We start from the raw sequence: 18771 nt of genomic DNA, 5'->3' as shown, positions 1-18771 counted from the left end.
TTAAATATGGGAAGTGTTTTACAAATTATAAACCCATTAAACAGAACTTTTCAGTTCTGTTTAAAAGCAAAGATATTCTGACCTTAGCAATGTTTAAAAGAATGATACAATATACTGGGTTTTATTGGGACTTCTTGTATAGCTGTTTAATACATGTTGCTTTAATTTTTTTATTATTTTTTTTGCTTTAGCTTTGGAGAAAGCATGCTATTTTTTTAGATGAGGTACTAAGTGGAATCATCAGTTTAAGTGCAGAACTTGGTTCTTAAATATATGGTTGTAAAGGGTGGCTCGGTAAAGCAGGTATATACTGCCAGTTCAATAACACCACTTCAATACCTACCCGCCCTTCTGGGGACGTTTTTATGAACATCCTGCAGGACAGTCAGTTTAGGCAGTGGTACGATATAAAGTAAATGGATTCTAGCTATCCCTAATTTCAGATGCAGAACTTTCAAATGTGAGGCCATTAGCAGAAATAAGCTCAATTTACCTTACATTTATAAAAGGTCTTTGAAAAGAACCTTGTAATAACATTCTTTTCACTTAGAACAATCATGTCTGTACTACAGAATCTCAAATACTGCTTTAGAATGGAAAGCAAAATGAAGCATCAGAATCTTTTTTCCGTCAGATGGAAATTGAGGAAGAGTCTTTCTTTTCCATCCCTTTCTCATAGACTTATTCCTCCCTTCTCATTTTTGTTAAAAGCTAATATTACAATACAAATTTTTACAGACTCAGTTACAATACTGGAATATACCCAAAGAAAACATATAGAGCAGCCACTTTCCAAACCCAAATTCTTGCACTAACTAGTGTTGATGGCAGCACATTTAACTCCAGTAATTTATGGCAGTTGAGTGACTGTACTGAAAAGCATACCAAAGAATAATCCAGAAAAACATGGATGTGCCAAAAGAAAGTGAAGAAACAGTCATTTTATTAATTTTTAAAAAGGATTTGAAAATAGTGCATAGGCGCTAGGGAGAAAGAACAGCAAGTCAATCTCTCTGCTTGTGAGAGAAATAACTGAAGTTTTTGTACGTGTTCTCTACGTCACGTTTTAAAGGACTGGTGCCTGAAAATAAGTCTCAAATAATCTGTGTGCTATCAGAAATGGATAATGAACTATGATAAAAGAGGTAACAGCTTAAGGTGCTCACAAGGAGGCTTCATAACGAGAGCAAGGAGAAAGAAAAGGTGAGAGAAATTACAGCAAGAAGGGAAATTCATGTCAGTGGAATATCTTAAGTGGTTTCTGTTGTAAATCATTGAAGCTACTCTTTAATAACCAAACTGCTTTTATCAGCAATCTTTATTTCTTAAGGAAGTATACACAGGTACTTTCAGTTAGCTGTTCTGTACTTGGATGCTGAGGGAAATAACAGTCAGAATTCAGTCCTGTGAGCTTGTCAAGGCAATTTCATAATTCTCCTAATTGCTAGCAAACTGGAGCATATCTTGATTCAGAGTTGGTCTCTGGCTTAGTTCTTCTCATGCAAAACTGACGAGTGAGCTTCTGATAGTTAAAATAATACTAAGCCTGCAGCATGTTTTTTGTTTTCCCTGCTCTCCGTGAGGTTATAACTTTAAAGGTTTCCCAGAATTCTAAATATGATGCAGTTGATCAAAACCATAATTTTAATCATAAAAATATGTGATTGAAATAAAGTAGAAAAGCAACTCATGATATATCCCACGGAACTCTAACAAATTCATTTCTAACATGAAATGTTGCATAAGTGCATGTATGTGCCAATGCATATAATTGTCACACTAGTGAATGCAAGATATTAGCTTTTCATGGTGTAAAGACCATAAGAAAATTTTCTAATATGTTTATTACAGTGAAGTGGCTATTTCTGTTATTGGAATTTTTCTATTTTAGTGAGGGAAGGTAATTATTGTGATAATAGTCAAAATTGTCTACACTCATTTCCATAGGGGACTGTTACTTGGCTGATAAAAAAGTAACCTGGAGTAATTTCTCATGTATAATTGCATAGTTTTGATGATATACTTCTGTTTTAATCTATTTTCAGAGTGAATCTCTCTTCCCCCCCCCCCCCCCCCCCCCCCTTCAATTCTAAAAATACACCGAAAGATTGATTTAAGCATAGGCAATTTTTCTGTGAATTTGAATGCACTTGAACGCTTCCCCCTCCTCCGCCCCCCCAAGTCAGACTGTCATCTTATGGCTGGTTTTTAGTCATCTCAACAGCCCATGGTTTGAAAAAATCATATTACTAACATGCTTCATCAATTAATCAGCTAAAAAGGAATGTTGTGAAAGCTGTAAACCAAAAAACTCACTGACTGTTTTACACAGTACTTTTGCTATCTTGTGGCCTGACAGAAAGTTGAATTTACAAGTTCCATTTTTCATTTTACAGAGCTACTAGAGAAGACCCTCAGAAGAGAGGAAGAAATGGGAGCTCTCCAGGTATACTTTCTATTTAATTAACTTGCTACGCTTTTTGTCACCCTTAAAATTACTAAGTTGCATTACAACACTATGATTTCTCCCTTGTATCGTAAATTCAGCTTTGGAAATATAATCAGCGAAATACAGCCCTGATAGCTAGTACTCACTGCTGAGTTTCTGCCCGCCAATTAAGCTGCACATTAGAGAAGATTAGTCAGCCTTCTCCTATGAGTCATTAAATCTAGTCCATCAATGAAAAGAATGCTGCTTTTAAAGTCACACTGTATATCGAAGGTATTCTGTGGTGTTATGCTGCCGGCTTCACTGAAACTGTATGCGAGTAAGAGCAGTGCAAATCTGCGTTCAGACCTGCAAAAATGCTTTAACTCAACCAATGAAGTAGAATAGAGATTTTCTGGGTGTGTTGCTTTCTTCTGTATCTCTGAATAAAACTGAAGGTAAAAGACTTTAAGTATTTTAAATTTCTGAAACATTAAATGTCCATAATCACCTTCCTGAGGAAGAAGGGACCAGCTGATATATGATAGGACTTGATACAATATGGTAAATCCTCATTGTATGTCATCTAGCAGTAAAGCTGCTTGTGCTAAGCACTTTAAATTTGCACTTAGAAAGTAAGAATTAGCTTTGGAATAGTATTTAAGCATTACAGTCAAAGAAAACATACTCTTTTGAAATGAAAATGGCTAGGAAAGCAAAACCAAGCTGGAATGTTTAAATTATGAGGCTTGGGAGATTTTTAGGGAGAATAGTGTATGTATTCTTCAGAATGCAGAAAGCAAAAAAGAAATTTTTAACAAGAAATTACAGCAAACAATACCCAACATGAATATAAACAAAGTTTAGGTACAGTATGAAGAGTGTATCAATGAAGCAGCATTCTGGAAGTGTGCTGGAAGCAGGACATTTATGTGGAAATTAATAAAGATAAAGCTGTTAAGGAAAATCAAATTATGTTTTGACCGGCGCAGTTTGTTTGAAGATAAGCCTTCCCTTCTGTTATAATAAATAGAAGGCATTTTGCAGGCTAGAGGTATCAAAAGAGTTAGTGTAGAAACAGTTTGATCCAGTAAGAAGAGACAAGTTGCAAGTCCCACAAGTTACACAACACACCAATCCAGCTGTTTCCTGTTCAAACAAAAATCTTGGCCTGGCTTTCTGGCAGCTCGAGTTCAACAAGGCTGAGCGCTTGTCTGCGCAAGCAGTTTACACAGGTGCATATCTAGTTACATCAGTGTAAAAAGATCTCCTTTCATGTGAAGCAATTCTGCATCTGCTTTCATGTGAAGCTCTGTAGTTGACAAATTGTTCTAATGATGTTACTTCTGATTGAATGAGGAGTAATTTTATATTGCAGAAAGTTGCATCATAAGAGTGTGTTGTGGGCATATATGTGCTTGCCTGTATTAGTGATGGTCTGTCAAGTTCCTGATCAAGTTGCTTTATGCCCTTCCCTAACTGGCAGTTCTGGTTTCAGTGTGTGACTCGTACTGCTCTGGCTGCTATTTTTTTATTCAAACGCTTGGTAGCAGTTTTTTGCTCCTTCAGATGCCAGTGCTTTTTCACCATCAAAGTACTCAGCAAAACCATCTATTATTTTTCTAGATAGTATTATGTCCTGCTTAGCCAATATGTCTCAAAATGTACCCGGGTCTGGGATCCTCTGTCCTGGTGATGCTGTGTTCTAAAGTGCGGTGGCTGAATATGTACAGCTTTGCTAGCAAATAGTGGTGAAAACCAACTGCGTGTCCTCCTGACTGAATCTCCCCAACCTGTTGCATCTCGATATATAAAGCACAGGAAGCAAGAGGAAAGTGAGAGTTTCTTTGAATAGGGAATTTCCTGGCACACTTACCCTTTTGTTAACCAGGTGGTATGGAATATTTGTTTCTTCTGAGCCCCAGTTCAGCAAAGCATGTGTATAGTTGGTTGTAGCGTATTAATGCTTTCATTGAAGCAGATTGCTAGAAGGTGATTGTTTGTCAAATTCAGGACCAGTAGCAAATAAAATAGTATTCTTTGCCCCCAAGGCCTACAGTCCTTGGATAGGTTTCCCGTGGTGTTAGTCCTACTCAGACGACCTGGTTTCTGCTGAACCAAGGACTATGTTGATTGTTGTTGGTTTTTTTGTCTACATGTTTTGGTATCTATCCTAATGTACACAGAGTATTATATGTAGTAAGCTAATACTTGATGCATTTTGTTTGCAGCCTAAGCAAACCCCATGTGTAAACCATGTTCAGGGAACAGGCAGACAGAAGGGCTGTGCGGTTTGGATGATGGACAGACAGTTGTAAGCAGTCAGGTTATCGTGGCTGTAGGACTTGTTACTGGAGCCGTGAATGCTGACCGTAGTCTTCGAAAAGCCAGACACGTGAGGAAATCTGTTGGAGATTAGTGGGGAAATGATGACTGGGGATCCCAGAGTTTCTTTGCCATGTCTTTGAAGCAAGTAAGAATAACATTCCCCAGTGCTAAGGGTGTATGGTTTTTTATGCTTTGTAGTTTGTTCGGTTTTTGAGGGGCCACAAAGAGCACCTCTTGTTAGTAATCATTGGAATCAAGTACAACTAGTGCTTCTACAGCGCCATCAGTTGAAAACCACAAATGACAGACAAAAAATGTTTTATGACGATTACTTCTGGAAATATTGGGCTAGTAATTTTCACGTCATCCTCTAGTCAGGGAATATGTTGGACTGCAACTGGCATGATGAAGATAAAATAATACTTCATTAGGTAGAGGGTAAGAATCTTAATAGCTACATCTTTTTATGTGAGCCTGACTCATGTGTCAAGATGAAAACTATATGTAGTATATGTGGCTGGTTGATACAGGACAGGGTATTTTGAGAGCTAGGAGGCTGACGCTTTGGGTGACATCACTGTATTCTTGTTTTTCATTTTGAACTTTTTGCATACTTCTGACTAAAGTTTCTATGTTATACCTAAATTTATATGAGTTTATGCGGTTATATATGAGAGTTCATATATGTTCTAAATATTGTCTATAAGGACATAGAACATATGCTTGTTCTCTGCTGTTAACACGTGCACTCATCATAATACAATTTTTAGCTTGTGAAGAGCCTAGATCACTTTCTACATTCCCTTTGATAGGCACTTCAAGAATATAACCTCACTTCTTACTTAGTTGGAAGAAAAAAAGGCTCTAATTAGAAGGTTTTAATCTTTCTATTTTGTGAAAACTGTTCCATGGTGTACAAAAAAATGCATTTGTGAAAACAATATGCTATATATAATTGCAATATTCAACTGTATGGATGTTCTCTGGGAAAACGTTTAGAAGCCATTTTCATTTGCTTTGGAATTAGTGGCATGCTAATGTAAATTAAGAAATATTAAAATACTGAATCTTATTTTGAAAATATATTGATAATGTATAAATTATCCATGGTAAATTTCCTAATCGGTTACATGCTGGTCTTCAGAAAGTTATCTGCTGGGATTGTAAGAGTTTATTCAGTTTTTAGAATTTGGCTGCTAGATCATGTGCCTTTATTTTACTGAGTCATGTTGAAAACACTTATTCTACCATTCATCCTACTAATACATTCACTCTACGACATTTGTTTGCAAAGTATTTATTTTTAACTGAAGAAATTTATATCTGAACTGCTGTTCACCGTTGCCACATATTTATGGGATCTGTGCGCACCATTTCTTTATAGTCATGAGTTTGGGGTTTGTTGCAGAATCTTTAAATAAACAAGAGGGTGTGTAACAGCCACTGCAATTTTATGGAGGACTGAGCATCTCAAAATAAATATTTTTGAGTTTTTCACGTTTATTTTTCTACCATAAGTTTGTTCTAATGTGCTGAAATACTCAGTTTGTATCTCAGACCTGCTTCCAAGAAATAATAAAATCTTTAATATTTAATACACTACCTTTACTGAATTTCACGAACATTTTTTTGTCAGAAAGCTTTTGCTTATGCAACACTGTAGTTGGAATCCCCAACTACCATGCATTGTGATGAGTACTAAGCAAACATTTTATTTTTTTTTGCAGACATGTCAAAGTTTAGTATTCTAGAGCTTCATATTATCCTGGGTTTACTAATAAAAAACTAAAACATACGTGAAATAAGTCTATAGGAAATCTGAGACATATATCTGAGTTTTTTGATTCCTACCATTAACAGTATGATCATCTAACAGTTGGACTTGACGATCTTAAAGATCTTTTCCAACCTAAATGATTCTATGAATCTATTCTATGATTCCCCATTTTGTTGTTGTTTTTTTTTAAAAAAAACCTTTAAAAATTGCAAGTTTAAATTTTGTCTTATTTTTTGAAAAACTCTCTACTTTGAAATCAGAGTCCTGTAACTGAATGTGATTAGAGGGGTACATTTTTTTTCCCCTCTGTGTACATTTGTTTTATTATTTATCATTGGTTTATGCGCAGGGAGTTTTGAACCACTGTGTATGCAGTTCTAATATCAACCAGTTTAGTTGCATCCACTACAGGCAAAATGTTAGCTTTTTTCTTTCAACAGTTGTATTTTGGTAGTGTATTAGATTTCTGTTCAACTTATTTTGTGTACATTCCTGTTTTCCCTTTAGATATTTCCTTGTGCATACTTTCCTGAATGGTCTGCTTGCTTTTTGTATGTCTTCAGAATCAATCAGTCTTTTCCAGCCACTATTTTATTTCTTTATCTTTTTTCAGCCTCACTTGATGCAGTTATTTTTCTTAGCGTATATATTCTCACTTCTGCCTATGGTTTAGAATTTTAGTCAGTTGCAAGTATTGCAGGCAGCTGATGAAAACTAACCTCATTTGTACCCCAAACACCTTTGGGAGAATGGGCTTTAAATATTTCACTCAGCTAAACTGTGTCGTCTTCAAATTATATGAGTAAAAGTTAGCACTCTAGTAATGCAAAAGACAATGGGTTCACAAAAATATTTAAGTACACAATATGTAAATACTGGTTTTTACACAAATACGTACATTCATTCAGTTAGTAAACATAACCATTATTTTAAAGTTTTTCTAAGAAGTAATAATTCTACAAGTGTCTGTAACTCATTTCCACCTAGTCTTAAAAAAAGTTGAAAAATACTTTCACATTCTTGCAAACGGCAAGAACTCTTTTCTAGTGTAAAAAATTTGTAATGTACCTGTTGCTACCAAAATAGTGAAGTCAGTTCAGACTTGTCTGATGGTCTTTGGATGCTGCAGGAATAAATCCAGATTACTGCAATCATTTTTACCTGTTAGGGAAGGATAGAACAGGAAAACCTGTAAGGGTTCTTAGCCTAATCAAACAGAAAGGAAAAAAATAAAAATACTCTCCCATACTTTCAAAAAGATAATATTTGAGCAAGGTAAGAGTCCCTGTAACGTCTTAGTGGTCAACACTCTAAATGTGGGCTCACCTAAACAGTTGAATGTGTGTTTTTTGCAGATTACTTAAAATATCATACCTCGTTAGGACCTAGTGCCAGAGTACATGATCTGGATTTTTACTAGCTTAATATTTTCCTCGAAGATACTCTAGATGGAAACAGAATGTTAAAGTATACACAGTAAACATAAATTCTGGGTGCTTCGGATTTTGTGCTGGATTAAAACTGCACAAGTTTATTTTATCTGCGTTTTATTTTTGCCTGACATTAGGCTTTGACTAACGTCATCTTGTTATTAATAAAACATTCTTCAGAGCTATTTCTGGATAACAGAATAATGATATGGAATTTACTTTTTAGTTTTCTAAGGAAATGCCTAAAAGAAAACTAAACCAGATGCTAACATGACATGAACTCCAAAACATGCTAGAATTACAGTCACGGATGATGAAAAAAAGAAATCAAACTTTGGGATACATGAGAGTAAGATCAATGATACTGGAAAGGTACTATTTGAAAAAAAATCAATTCAAATAAAAAAAAAATCATGGAATATTTTTTTCAAATTCTTTCTTTTCTTGTTTCTGGGACTTTTCTTTGGAACAATTTTCTAATTAAGATAGTATGATAAATGAGTCAAAGGTCCGATTAAGTACAGCAGTTCCTATTCAGTGAGTTTTTTTGCAAAATACCATGCATCTGACCAGCAAAAAACCAAAATTAATCCTTTTCATCATTGTTCAACTTCAGTTGCATTTATATTATTTACTTTCTAATGGGATCTTGTACTTTATTTTTAGGAACGTATTATGGCCTTAGAAGTGGTAAGTTTCTTAAATTAATTTCCAAACCAATCACAATGACATTGCTGATTATTGTTCTAAATGATGGAAAATATTATTTTTATGTACTTTAAAAAGAAAGATTGCGGTTATGGGGTTTTAACTGTCATTTTAATTTTAAGAGAAGATGTGATAATTTTACGCTGCAACTTTCTGTGTAGGTTTTTACTACAGTATTTGAGCACCAATTAAATGAAATACAGTGTAATGTGGCAGGTTTTCTATACAGTTTAATCCTCATCCCATCCCTGGGAAGAGAAATGTTGTAGATTTGAGCCATACAAAGGATGCTATTTTCCTACTGCGAACACCTCTGATGGTTGGGGTTTGTGTAATAGGTCTAATCATTTCAGTGACTGTTAAGTGTGCTTTTTACATATTTGTGCTGGGATGTAGAGACACAATCTGCCCACGTCAACACCGCAAATAAAAGCATGAAGGAATACCATTTTGATGATTAATTACTATAATTTAATGAGATATTAATTTGGAAGGACAAAAGCCTTTGTGCATGTACATGCCATGAACGCAGCTGGATTATCCAGATGTCCCAAGCTAGTAAGCCTGTCGGGTGGAATAGCTGGGATAGGTATGAGCTTGCCGTAGCATTTCTGTACCATGCTTCTTTCCTCTTATGTAGGAATGTTCAGTAAGACATCACATGGTAGTATGTATCAGGTCCATTGTTTCTTTTTATTGGAAGTCCAGAAAATTTCATCTAAAGAAAACAGTACCGAGACAGTACGAAGGCTGCAAATATAAGCTTTTTAAATGTGCTTGTGCAAATTATTATTTTATCCTTCCTGGTTGTCTGTGCATCTCTGAAAGCAGCTTCCAATTTCAAAAATATATTTAAAATACATTCAATATGTTAAAAAAAAGCTTGCATTCACACATAAAAGGCCCTTTGTAAATCAGAGCGCAGTGCTGGAAGTCCTGCCCTGTGGGAGTAGGGAGCTAATGCTGAAATTCAGTGTCCTGGCACTTCACAGAGTGCTCTGTGGGTGTAAAGTGTTGCCAGGACATTAGTTCTCTTCAGGAACATCTCTTATTCATGGTTTGCTTACATGACAACCAGTCAGGCATGCATCCACTGCCTTCTGTTTCTCACGAACCATGAGTTAAACTCCCTGCAAATGCCCTGTCCGTTCTGCTCCCAGAGTCGTTTTGACACAGGCAGAGGGTAATTGCTTGCAAACAGCACAACATCATGCAAATTCAATCCGTATTTTGTGGCGATGTTTGCCTCTATTTTTTCTGGAGCCTTTCCACTTTTTCTACTTTTAATGTCTCCTACTTGAAGAAAGAAGATTTGTAAGTTATCGTTCAGATAGAAGAGGAAGCGGATCATCTTCATCAGTAAAATATGATTTTCTTTCTTAATGCAAGTTGAGAGGTAACACCTGAAGGAATCTGTGGTGCTAAATCCTAGAGCTTGAAATCAGTCACTGCTTTTGTTACTGCTGCCATTGGAGAAGGTGTAATGTTAAGCCCTGAGATTGCAGGCAAGAAAAGTATGGTCATCGCTGAGGCTGTTGAATGCTCCCAAGGCACTAGTTTTACTTTTGCCATAAAGTTCCTCTCTGATATCAGGCAAGTCACTTAAATTATTCACAGACTGTTAATCGCTTTGTGTTCCTCATTTTCTGGGTATCTGACTTTGTGACTTTTGAGGCCTGATTTTCAGAAATGCGGAGTTTTAGTAATAGCTGTATTCAGTGGGAGCTCCAGCTGTGTGCATTGCTAAGTAAACTCAAAAGTTGGATGTTAGATACTTGACAGCGAATACTTTTAGTGATTCTGACCTTTATATCTCTGTTTCAGTTCTGAAAATAATAACGTGTTCTCTCTCTCTCTCTCTCTCCTCCCTCCCCCCCTGCACTGATCTTAAAAAGAAAATACACAGAGTAATGCATGGTCTGAATGTGTCAGGATGAGCTATGACAGAAAAGCCCTTAAGCAAAAAAATTAATGAGGCTTGCCATTTAAAGGATCCCTAAGAATCCTTACATTTATAGTGTGTATGTCAACATGGCTGTATATTTCTGCAGCATTTATAACAATGAGTATGTAACAGTTATGCTACTCATATATTTGTATAATTTTCTTATGTCTTATTTGAGTGCTCAGAGTGAAACATCAAAAAAGTACAACTGGTCGCACATTTTGTGACTTGATTCAGGCTATAGAGGATGGAAATGTAATAAAAACATAAAATATTAAATTCAAACAGAATACTTAGTGAAAAAAAAAGTTTTGTTGTGTGGAAAAAGCATTTTCTTAGGGGAGTTTTGACAGAAAGGTGGCAGTTTGTGAGATTCGCTAAATTAAAATACAAAAAGGGGCAAGAGGGGAAAAGCTGGAACACACACACACAGAGGCTGTAAAAATTGCATAAGAAAGCATCAACTCTCCAGAGCTGTTTTTAAACTGAGACCACAGGATGGCTGGATTAGGAATCTCATCGGCATTTTCCTCCACGGTATTCTTATCCTGCCTAATACTGGGAGGAACTTGCTCTGCACAGGAATAGATGTTCAGTGCAGAACTCTGAGATTTGCCACAAGTGTGAAGCCTCTTGCAGCCACTTTTCAAATTGTTTCTACCTTGCACGTGCCTTTTTACGCAACAGAAAAGACATACATCTAAGAATAAGTGCATTTTTTTAAAAACCTTTAGATTAAGATTTTAACCTAAACAAACTGGTTTAGGCAGTGACCTGAAAACTGTGTACATGTAGGGATTTTGAGAGGTATATTTGGCAGCCCACTCTCCTCCCGTTCTCTACAATCTACTCATTTCTGCTTCCTGCACTTGCCAGTAAAATTGTTGTAGTAGCCACATGATGAACTTGGCAACTTCGGAAAAGAAAAAAAATTGGGAAAGAAATGCGAAGGAACCCAGCAGATTCTTTTCAGAGCTCTGGGTGAATAAACTTTCCAGGCCTAACTTAATCTCAGTGGTTTTGTGAGTTGCACAAACTAGGGGGTTCCCTTGCATCATCTCTGAGCACTGCCAGCTCCTTCTCCTCCCAGCAGCCTGAGCTGGAAGCTCCATCTCCTGCCCATGACTCATCCTGTCTGCTATACCCGACAGTTTCTTGGATCTTCTTTTTCCTTAGCCAACTCGCTTGGTTCCCAAGGAAAGTGCTGTGTTACCATCCTCCCTTAGGACGTGGCACCTGGTCTGGTCACTCCCTTAAGGAACCCAAGAACAAGTAGTGTACCCGTCACATGAAGCTTTTGTATTTTTTGGCTCATCTTCAGTTGGATCAGTTCTGCAGTATGAGTCAGTAGATAGGTACGCCACTTCTTGCTCCTGAAAAAAGGACAGGAGTAGAAGCTGGAAGGTAAGAAGGAAGAACAGGAAAACTTAGACTCACTAGTGGGTATAAAAGGATCTGAAGAACCAAAGTGTGTTCTAGAATAATCCTTCAACTTGTGAGAAGTGCCAGGGGAGTAACAAGTACAGGCAAAACTGAGGTTTTGAGTACATAGAGATTATGTGTTTTGTTTGGCTCTTTTTGGTTTAATGCTGTTTAATAAATTGAATTTAATTACTACATAGCTGCTAACAAGTAATTTTCCTGATTACATAGTAATCAATTATGTAGTCTGATATTTTGCCAGAATGAATATGATTGATCTTTAAATTAGGTGATTCGGTGTATTCTTGAGTGTGGCTTAATTCTTACATAAATGATTTGGCTCTATGCTATTTGTAGACAAAGTTGTATGGTTTTCTTGGGACAAAGTCTGTACCGTACTCTCAGCTGCAGCTGCAAAGGGAAGTGTATCTAGTTCTCATGAAGAGCTCAGGGTGCGTTGTGTAGGTGCAAGCTGCTGCTGTGCCGTGCCTGTGACTTTTGTGGGTTTCTGTAAACTACATCGTGTTTGTGAGCATAAGCTGCCAGTTGGATTCCTCTGCCTTAGTAGTATTAGTCTGACATAAAAGACTGGGAAATTTAACTTGAAATAACCATGTCCTGAAGCTATTCCAGTGAATGCATGCATTCTGCATCCTTTGATCAATGAGACAGCTTGCTGCTTTCAGTAGAGAACCCAGGAGTGAAGTTACCACTTCCTTAGAATACTTGGATCAGACTTATCTGGACATGATTCAACTTTTTGTTACAATGTCATAAATCTAGGTTAACTCCAGTAAAGCTGTAAGTATTCTGCAAAATTGTTATTTAATATGAATTTCCTTTTCACTATGAACGCTTCTGTATTTTATTGTAACTCATATTTTATATTCATGAAAGTAAGGTTATGAATACCAGTCAAACAAATTTCTGTCTGCACATACTCAGCAATATAAAATCGATGAGATTCTTCTACTCCGGTAGCAGGCTCAAATTTGCATTGCTTTTCTGATTTATCACCCAATTTAAAAGAATTGGAAGGGTGGCAATGCCCAGCACATTTCACAGAAAGATTACGCGACTGCCTGACACCGTACATCCTAGGGTGCTCGCCCGCGGTGCTCGGTGTGCCTTCCATCAATAAGGAAATCTTGCTGGTAGCTCTTGAGATCCCTTCGTGATACTTTGTATGTATGAATGTTTAGGAAATCTTGAATCTAGGGGTTAATGCTTTCTTCTCCCCTTGGTTTGCTTCTGTAGTGTCTTGCCAAAACTACCATTACATCAAAGGCCTTCTGGTGCTCCTAGAACACAGCCATTCTTTGATCTTATAAAAATGACCGGGAGAGGAGCAGCAGCCTGAGATCCTCTGTCCTGCCTGCCTCGCCCTTTCCTTTCCTTTCATCAGCGAGCCAGTGTGTCCCTTCCCTTCGCTGGGGGTGGAGAACTTTCCCAAGGTTCCCAGAGTCCTTCCTTCGCTCACTCCCACCCAGCGACTTCTGCTGCCTGGTGCTTGCAGCCAGCTGTTTCCTTTCTCCCGATGCTCACCTTCGCCTTCCCTTCCTCCTTGATGTTGCCTTCTCCCCCACATACCTCTGGCTCTTGCTGAATACACCCCGCCGCTTATCCATCCTCTGCCCCCAGCTGTTTGGTGCTTTACTTGTTCTTTTAGCTTTTTGCTAATACAGCCACCTCTAGTTTTCTTCCACCAACATTATGGTATTTTTTTTGCTGTGAAAGGATTTATTTAGCTCTTAAGAGTATGGATCTGTAATAATTGCCTTTCTCTCCCATTCATGCTTATTTCTCACTTTCTGGCTAATCCTGAGATTTAGAGTGGGAACCAAAAATGCTAAAATAGCTTTATAATATTCTGCACAACTGTTCTGATTCATGGATTTCATTTAAGGCTGCGTACTTGCACAAAGTCCACAAACTAAACATATCTATGTATATTTCTAATGTCGCCACTCTAATTCCCCTTCCATCAAACCCTGATTTATAGCATTATGTTTAAATTGCTCTCTATTAAAAATGTTCTTCACTATTTTGCAAAAACGAATTACTGAATTAATGTAAGTAGTAACATATTGTTACAAATATATATATATTGCGTTGAGGCTTTGAATACTAAATTTACAGATAAGCTTAATCAATAATATCTCACTGTGTATTTATTAAAGAATATTTAAAATATTGGCCTAAGAATTTATTGCTAAATTGCTTGTAAGAGGCAGGTTACAAGATGTAGGTTACTCTGTAAATTGTGTTAAACTGCTTGTTGCTTGGCTGTCAGGATGGCCGTTTTATACATAAAACAGTGCACGTCTAACAACTTGGTCTAATAACTTTATAGTTTCTCCAACAGTGATATCAGTAATATAATACATTAAAGAATCACAAAGCGGTTGAGGTTGGAAGCCCCCCCCCCCCCCCCCCCCCCCCCCCCCAGGCTCAAGCAGGATTGCCCAGGGCCAGTTGCCCAGGACTGTGCCCAAGTGGGTTTTGGATATTTCCAAGGTCAGAGATTCCACAACCTCCCTGGGCAGCCTGTGCCAGTGCTTGTTCACCCTCACAGTGAAAAGGTTTTTACTATCTTCAGATGGAACCTCCGGTGTTTTAGTTTGTGCATTGCCTCTTGTCCTGGCACTGGGCACCGCTGAGAAGAGCCTCGCTCCCTCTTTACACCCCTCCCTTAAGATATTTGTACATGTGGGTGAGATCTCCCTGAGCCTTCTCTTCCCCTGGCTAAACAATCCCTGCCTGTCTCAGCCTTTCCTCACGGGAGAGATGCTCCAGTCCCTTAAGGAATGTTCGCTGCCCTTTGCTGGTCTGTCTCCAGTATATGTGTCTTGTCGTGGAGAACCCAAAACTGGACCCAGCGCTCCAGATGTGTCTCACCATCGCTGACTAGAGGAGAAGGATCACCTCCCTTGACCTGCTGGCAACACTCCTCCTAAGGCTGCCCTTACGTTCTCTAAGTAGAAAGCTCCTTTCAACATGTGAAGATGTGTTCCACATGTTGCAAATACTGAACATTTTTTCCAGATTTTAATAAACCAAAATCCTCTCAATTATCCATTAGAGAAAGTTAAAAACTCAGGATAAATCTTTATTACAAAACCTAGTTCTTTAGATATCTGAAGTTATTTCTCTTAGTTTGACTAGGAGTAGTAATATACAGCGGTCTTCACTTTCATTTTTTTCAGCATAGTATGTATATGTATGTAAATATATTTAAGGAGTGATCCTATGTGTTCCATCTGTAGGATTCTCATAGAAATGGTCTTTCATCCGTGGCATGTGTGTCTATGAATTCTTCCGCAGAATACAGGATGCTTAGAACTTGACAAATAAGACATAGATATATGTGATAAAGCATGCTTTTTTGTTTTATATATCACAAAACAAGTTAAAAATTTGTTTGACAGTGGACTGTTGGCCAGAATGTTCCTAATGTCCTGCCAGGTCCTTCATTTTACATTTAAGTGGTTTATATTTGATCAAATTATAACCTTAGGAACACAGGCATCAATTACACCTATTGATGCTATTGATTTTTTCCTGTCATTGTTGTGCATCTTTTGATTAAAATGGGGAAATTTATAAGACAAATTATGAAAATTTTTTTCCTACTCTGAGGCTGGTTTGTTGTGAATCCTTGGTTCAATCACTTCCCTTTGTATTTCAATTTTTGTCAGTTGTAAAACTGAGCAATATTTCCATTTTCCCATGAAGGCTGCATCAATTGTATTTTTGTAATGCTTTCTGGAAGGGTCGAGCAAATACTAGCATACCAACCATTAGCAAAAAGTATATGTAAAGATTTTTAGCCTGCAAAGCTTCATAAAGTTGAAGATGTCATTCATGAATGAATGACAAGGAAGTCTTTATATCTTTAATTTAAGAATGTGTGTCCACTAACATTGCTTTACTTTACAGACTCTGCCTCTTGTGTTATATTTCTTTTAGTTTCCTGTAATTATGTCTGGATGTCTTTGATCCAAATCTTAGTAGACGATGAAGAACAGATTTTCAAAAACTGGTCCTGTGGACCCCCAGTAGTATTCGGAGCACTACTAGCTGGTGATTCACGGAGAGCTGGCTTGCCAAAAGACAGCACTGCCTCCTCCACATTTCCAGCTGCTAGTATGCATCAAACAACTAAAAATTCATGAGACATTTCCCTAATATTTTCCCATGTAAACAATTCCTGTAGTTACCACTACAGGGATGTTATGTGCTCATGACTGAGAGAAGAGATGGCCCATGTCATTGCAAACTGGGAAGGAAGCATCCATGAAGCTCTCTTAATGAAAGTGTGGTCTGCCCCACGCAAAAACAGCTGGGGTCTGTTAAAGTTAAAGTTCAGTTAGTTTGACATTTGCGATGCTTAACAAAGGTCTTTTGTTTTCATTAGTGTAAGTGTAGGTTTTGCTTAAAACCAAAAATTGTACTGGTTAAAACTTTGAAACAAGGTAGTATAGGAGAAAATGCCAATTGACCTGCATGTTGTGTAACTTGGTAAGTTCCTATGTGTTTCCTGTCTTTATAAGGGTAAATTGATTTCTTGATATGCTGAAATCATCAAAACACAGGTTTAATTGAAGTACCAGTATACACGGAATATAAAGATCCAAAATACATTTTTGTTTTCTTTTCCTTCCGTACATGTGATGTATGCCACAGAATGTCCCAGCTATCATGGAATTTGCCTGGCATGTGAAAGTCAGCAGAGAACCTCAGGGCTCTGAAGTAGAACTACACCGTGTGTAAATGAAGAGCGTATGCTGTGTGAGCCTAGTGCTGGAGACGGAAGCTGACGATGCCTAGATTTACAGATTTTGACAGGGAAAGCAAGGGGGATACCTTTAGACATGCTGGGTGCGTCCCATTCTTGCTGTTTAAGTGTTCTACATGCTAAGGCCATTTAAAACAGAAGTCGTGGTAGGTCACCTTTAACATTACATCCTTCATCTGAATTGTGAGTAACTGCCTGCTGACATGCATTGCAGTCAGTTAAAATTACGGTTGCATTTAATCTTTTCAGGGTTATTCTTTGGGGATTAGCTAACTGGTACTTAAGTCAGCTCCGATTTTCAAGAATATCTGTGTAACGCAGATAGCCATTTGATTTCACCTGCCTCAGAAAAGCACTGTACTTGAAAGTCAATGGAGTTTGGTTTCTGGTTTATATGTTTTCAGTATATCCACTATAAAGGCAAACTTTAGGAGAACTATATACAAACCTGCTTTGATTTATTTGCATTTAGCATTGCAGCTTTGAGACTAAAAATAAAATGTGTGTCTGATTTTGATTTGGATCTGTCTCTTGAGACAGCGTGAAACTGTCTATCACCAAGAAAACATCAGTATAGGAGGATTAACTGTTCACAGGCAGTTTAAACATCAAAGTGTTCGTGTGAAGTCATGGAAAATGAGTAATTTGTTTTATCGTGCTCTGTGAAAACAGAAACGCCCCTTTTCAAAGTAAATAACCTTTATTTTAAAACCAGAAAGGTTAATAGCACTCACTCTGTGGAAGAGACTTCTGTTAAGTAAAATACCATTAATACTGCTCCAGTCAGTGCAGTCAGGGTTTCGTCCTCTTATCGGTACCATCAGTGCCCTGTGTCAGTACCTCCTGTTCCCTGTTAAACAATGAGCAGGCAGATGTGATTGCTCTCTTTAGGATTATTTGTATGCATTATGGCGTACAGCTTTCCAATTTCTGGGAAAGAAATTAACAGTACTTAATTGCCCTCGATGTCAGGTGCTTCTAGCATCCTTTTTCACATTTTATCTGTGCAGCTAAATCCACCTCTTTTAATATAATAAGAGTGTAGTCATTAATGATACAAGTATGGCATTTGATCCACATTGAGAAGGTTGCTGTGCATTTCATTAAATTACCAGACTAATTCTGTGGGCCAACTAAAAGCTCTTTCATCACCTTTCCCTCCCATTCTTCAACATATTCTTTTGCTGCAGTCTTCTTTATTGAATTTCCTCTAACGAACTTGGGTTTTTTTTTATTTTTCTGTTTTTATTTTCACATCAGTACCATTCTTTTCATTGGCTTTATGAGAAGGCACACATCTCTGTCCCTGAAAATGTTAGTATGTGAGTTATCTTATTCAGATCTTCACAAACTGCTCAGAAGACTGTGAGAATTTTAGAATATAAAAGGAACCGTTCTGGTTAAGAACAAAGGTCAATCTAGCCCAGCTATAGTCATCGCAACAATGGCCAAAATGAAATGCTTGGGGAAGGGTGTATGAACAGGACTGACGTATATATTGTTTCCCACTCATTCATTCTGATTCCAACCATTCCAAGCTCAGAGACTTCCAAATTTAGATGTAGTTTCTATGAATTTGGAACCCTTCCATGGTCTTTATCATTCATGAACTCACCCAGTTTTCTGCTTAAACCCATATAAAATTTTCTATCGTTCTGTGACTTCTGGTTTTAGGCAAATTGGTCGTTTTTCCCCTCAGGCATCTGTCTTTCTGGCTGAAGAGTCCTGGTGTTTTGAATCATTGTATTTAATAATTTCTCAGATGGAAACAGTGCTCCATGGCTTTGATCGTTCCTATTGCTCTTCTCTGACCTTTCCTTGTTCCTATTCTGAAATAGAGGTCCACAGCTGCACTCAGTAGTCAAGATTCATGTTCAGGAATAATTATGCTATTTGGCTTTTTTTTTTCCTTTCCAGATTATATCCAGTGTTTAT

At 37.4% G+C, this 18771-nt stretch overlaps 1 protein-coding gene across 1 annotated transcript in view; it reads left to right on the top strand.

Annotated features, from left to right (window-relative positions):
- CEP128 (centrosomal protein 128) overlaps window positions 1–18771 on the top strand; it is a 124496-nt gene that overhangs the window by 89767 nt on the left and 15958 nt on the right. The window contains exons 19-20 of the mRNA XM_040601733.1: window positions 2397–2446; window positions 8630–8653. Coding sequence (XP_040457667.1) covers window positions 2397–2446; window positions 8630–8653 — 74 coding nt within the window. The remainder of the gene's footprint in view (window positions 1–2396; window positions 2447–8629; window positions 8654–18771) is intronic.

This window comes from Falco naumanni, chromosome 7, assembly GCF_017639655.2.
Source record: "Falco naumanni isolate bFalNau1 chromosome 7, bFalNau1.pat, whole genome shotgun sequence".
In the NCBI taxonomy this organism is placed as follows: Eukaryota; Metazoa; Chordata; class Aves; order Falconiformes; family Falconidae; genus Falco; species Falco naumanni.
The sequence above is the reverse complement of the archived record's forward strand: the minus strand, read 5'-3'. Positions and strand labels throughout refer to the sequence as shown.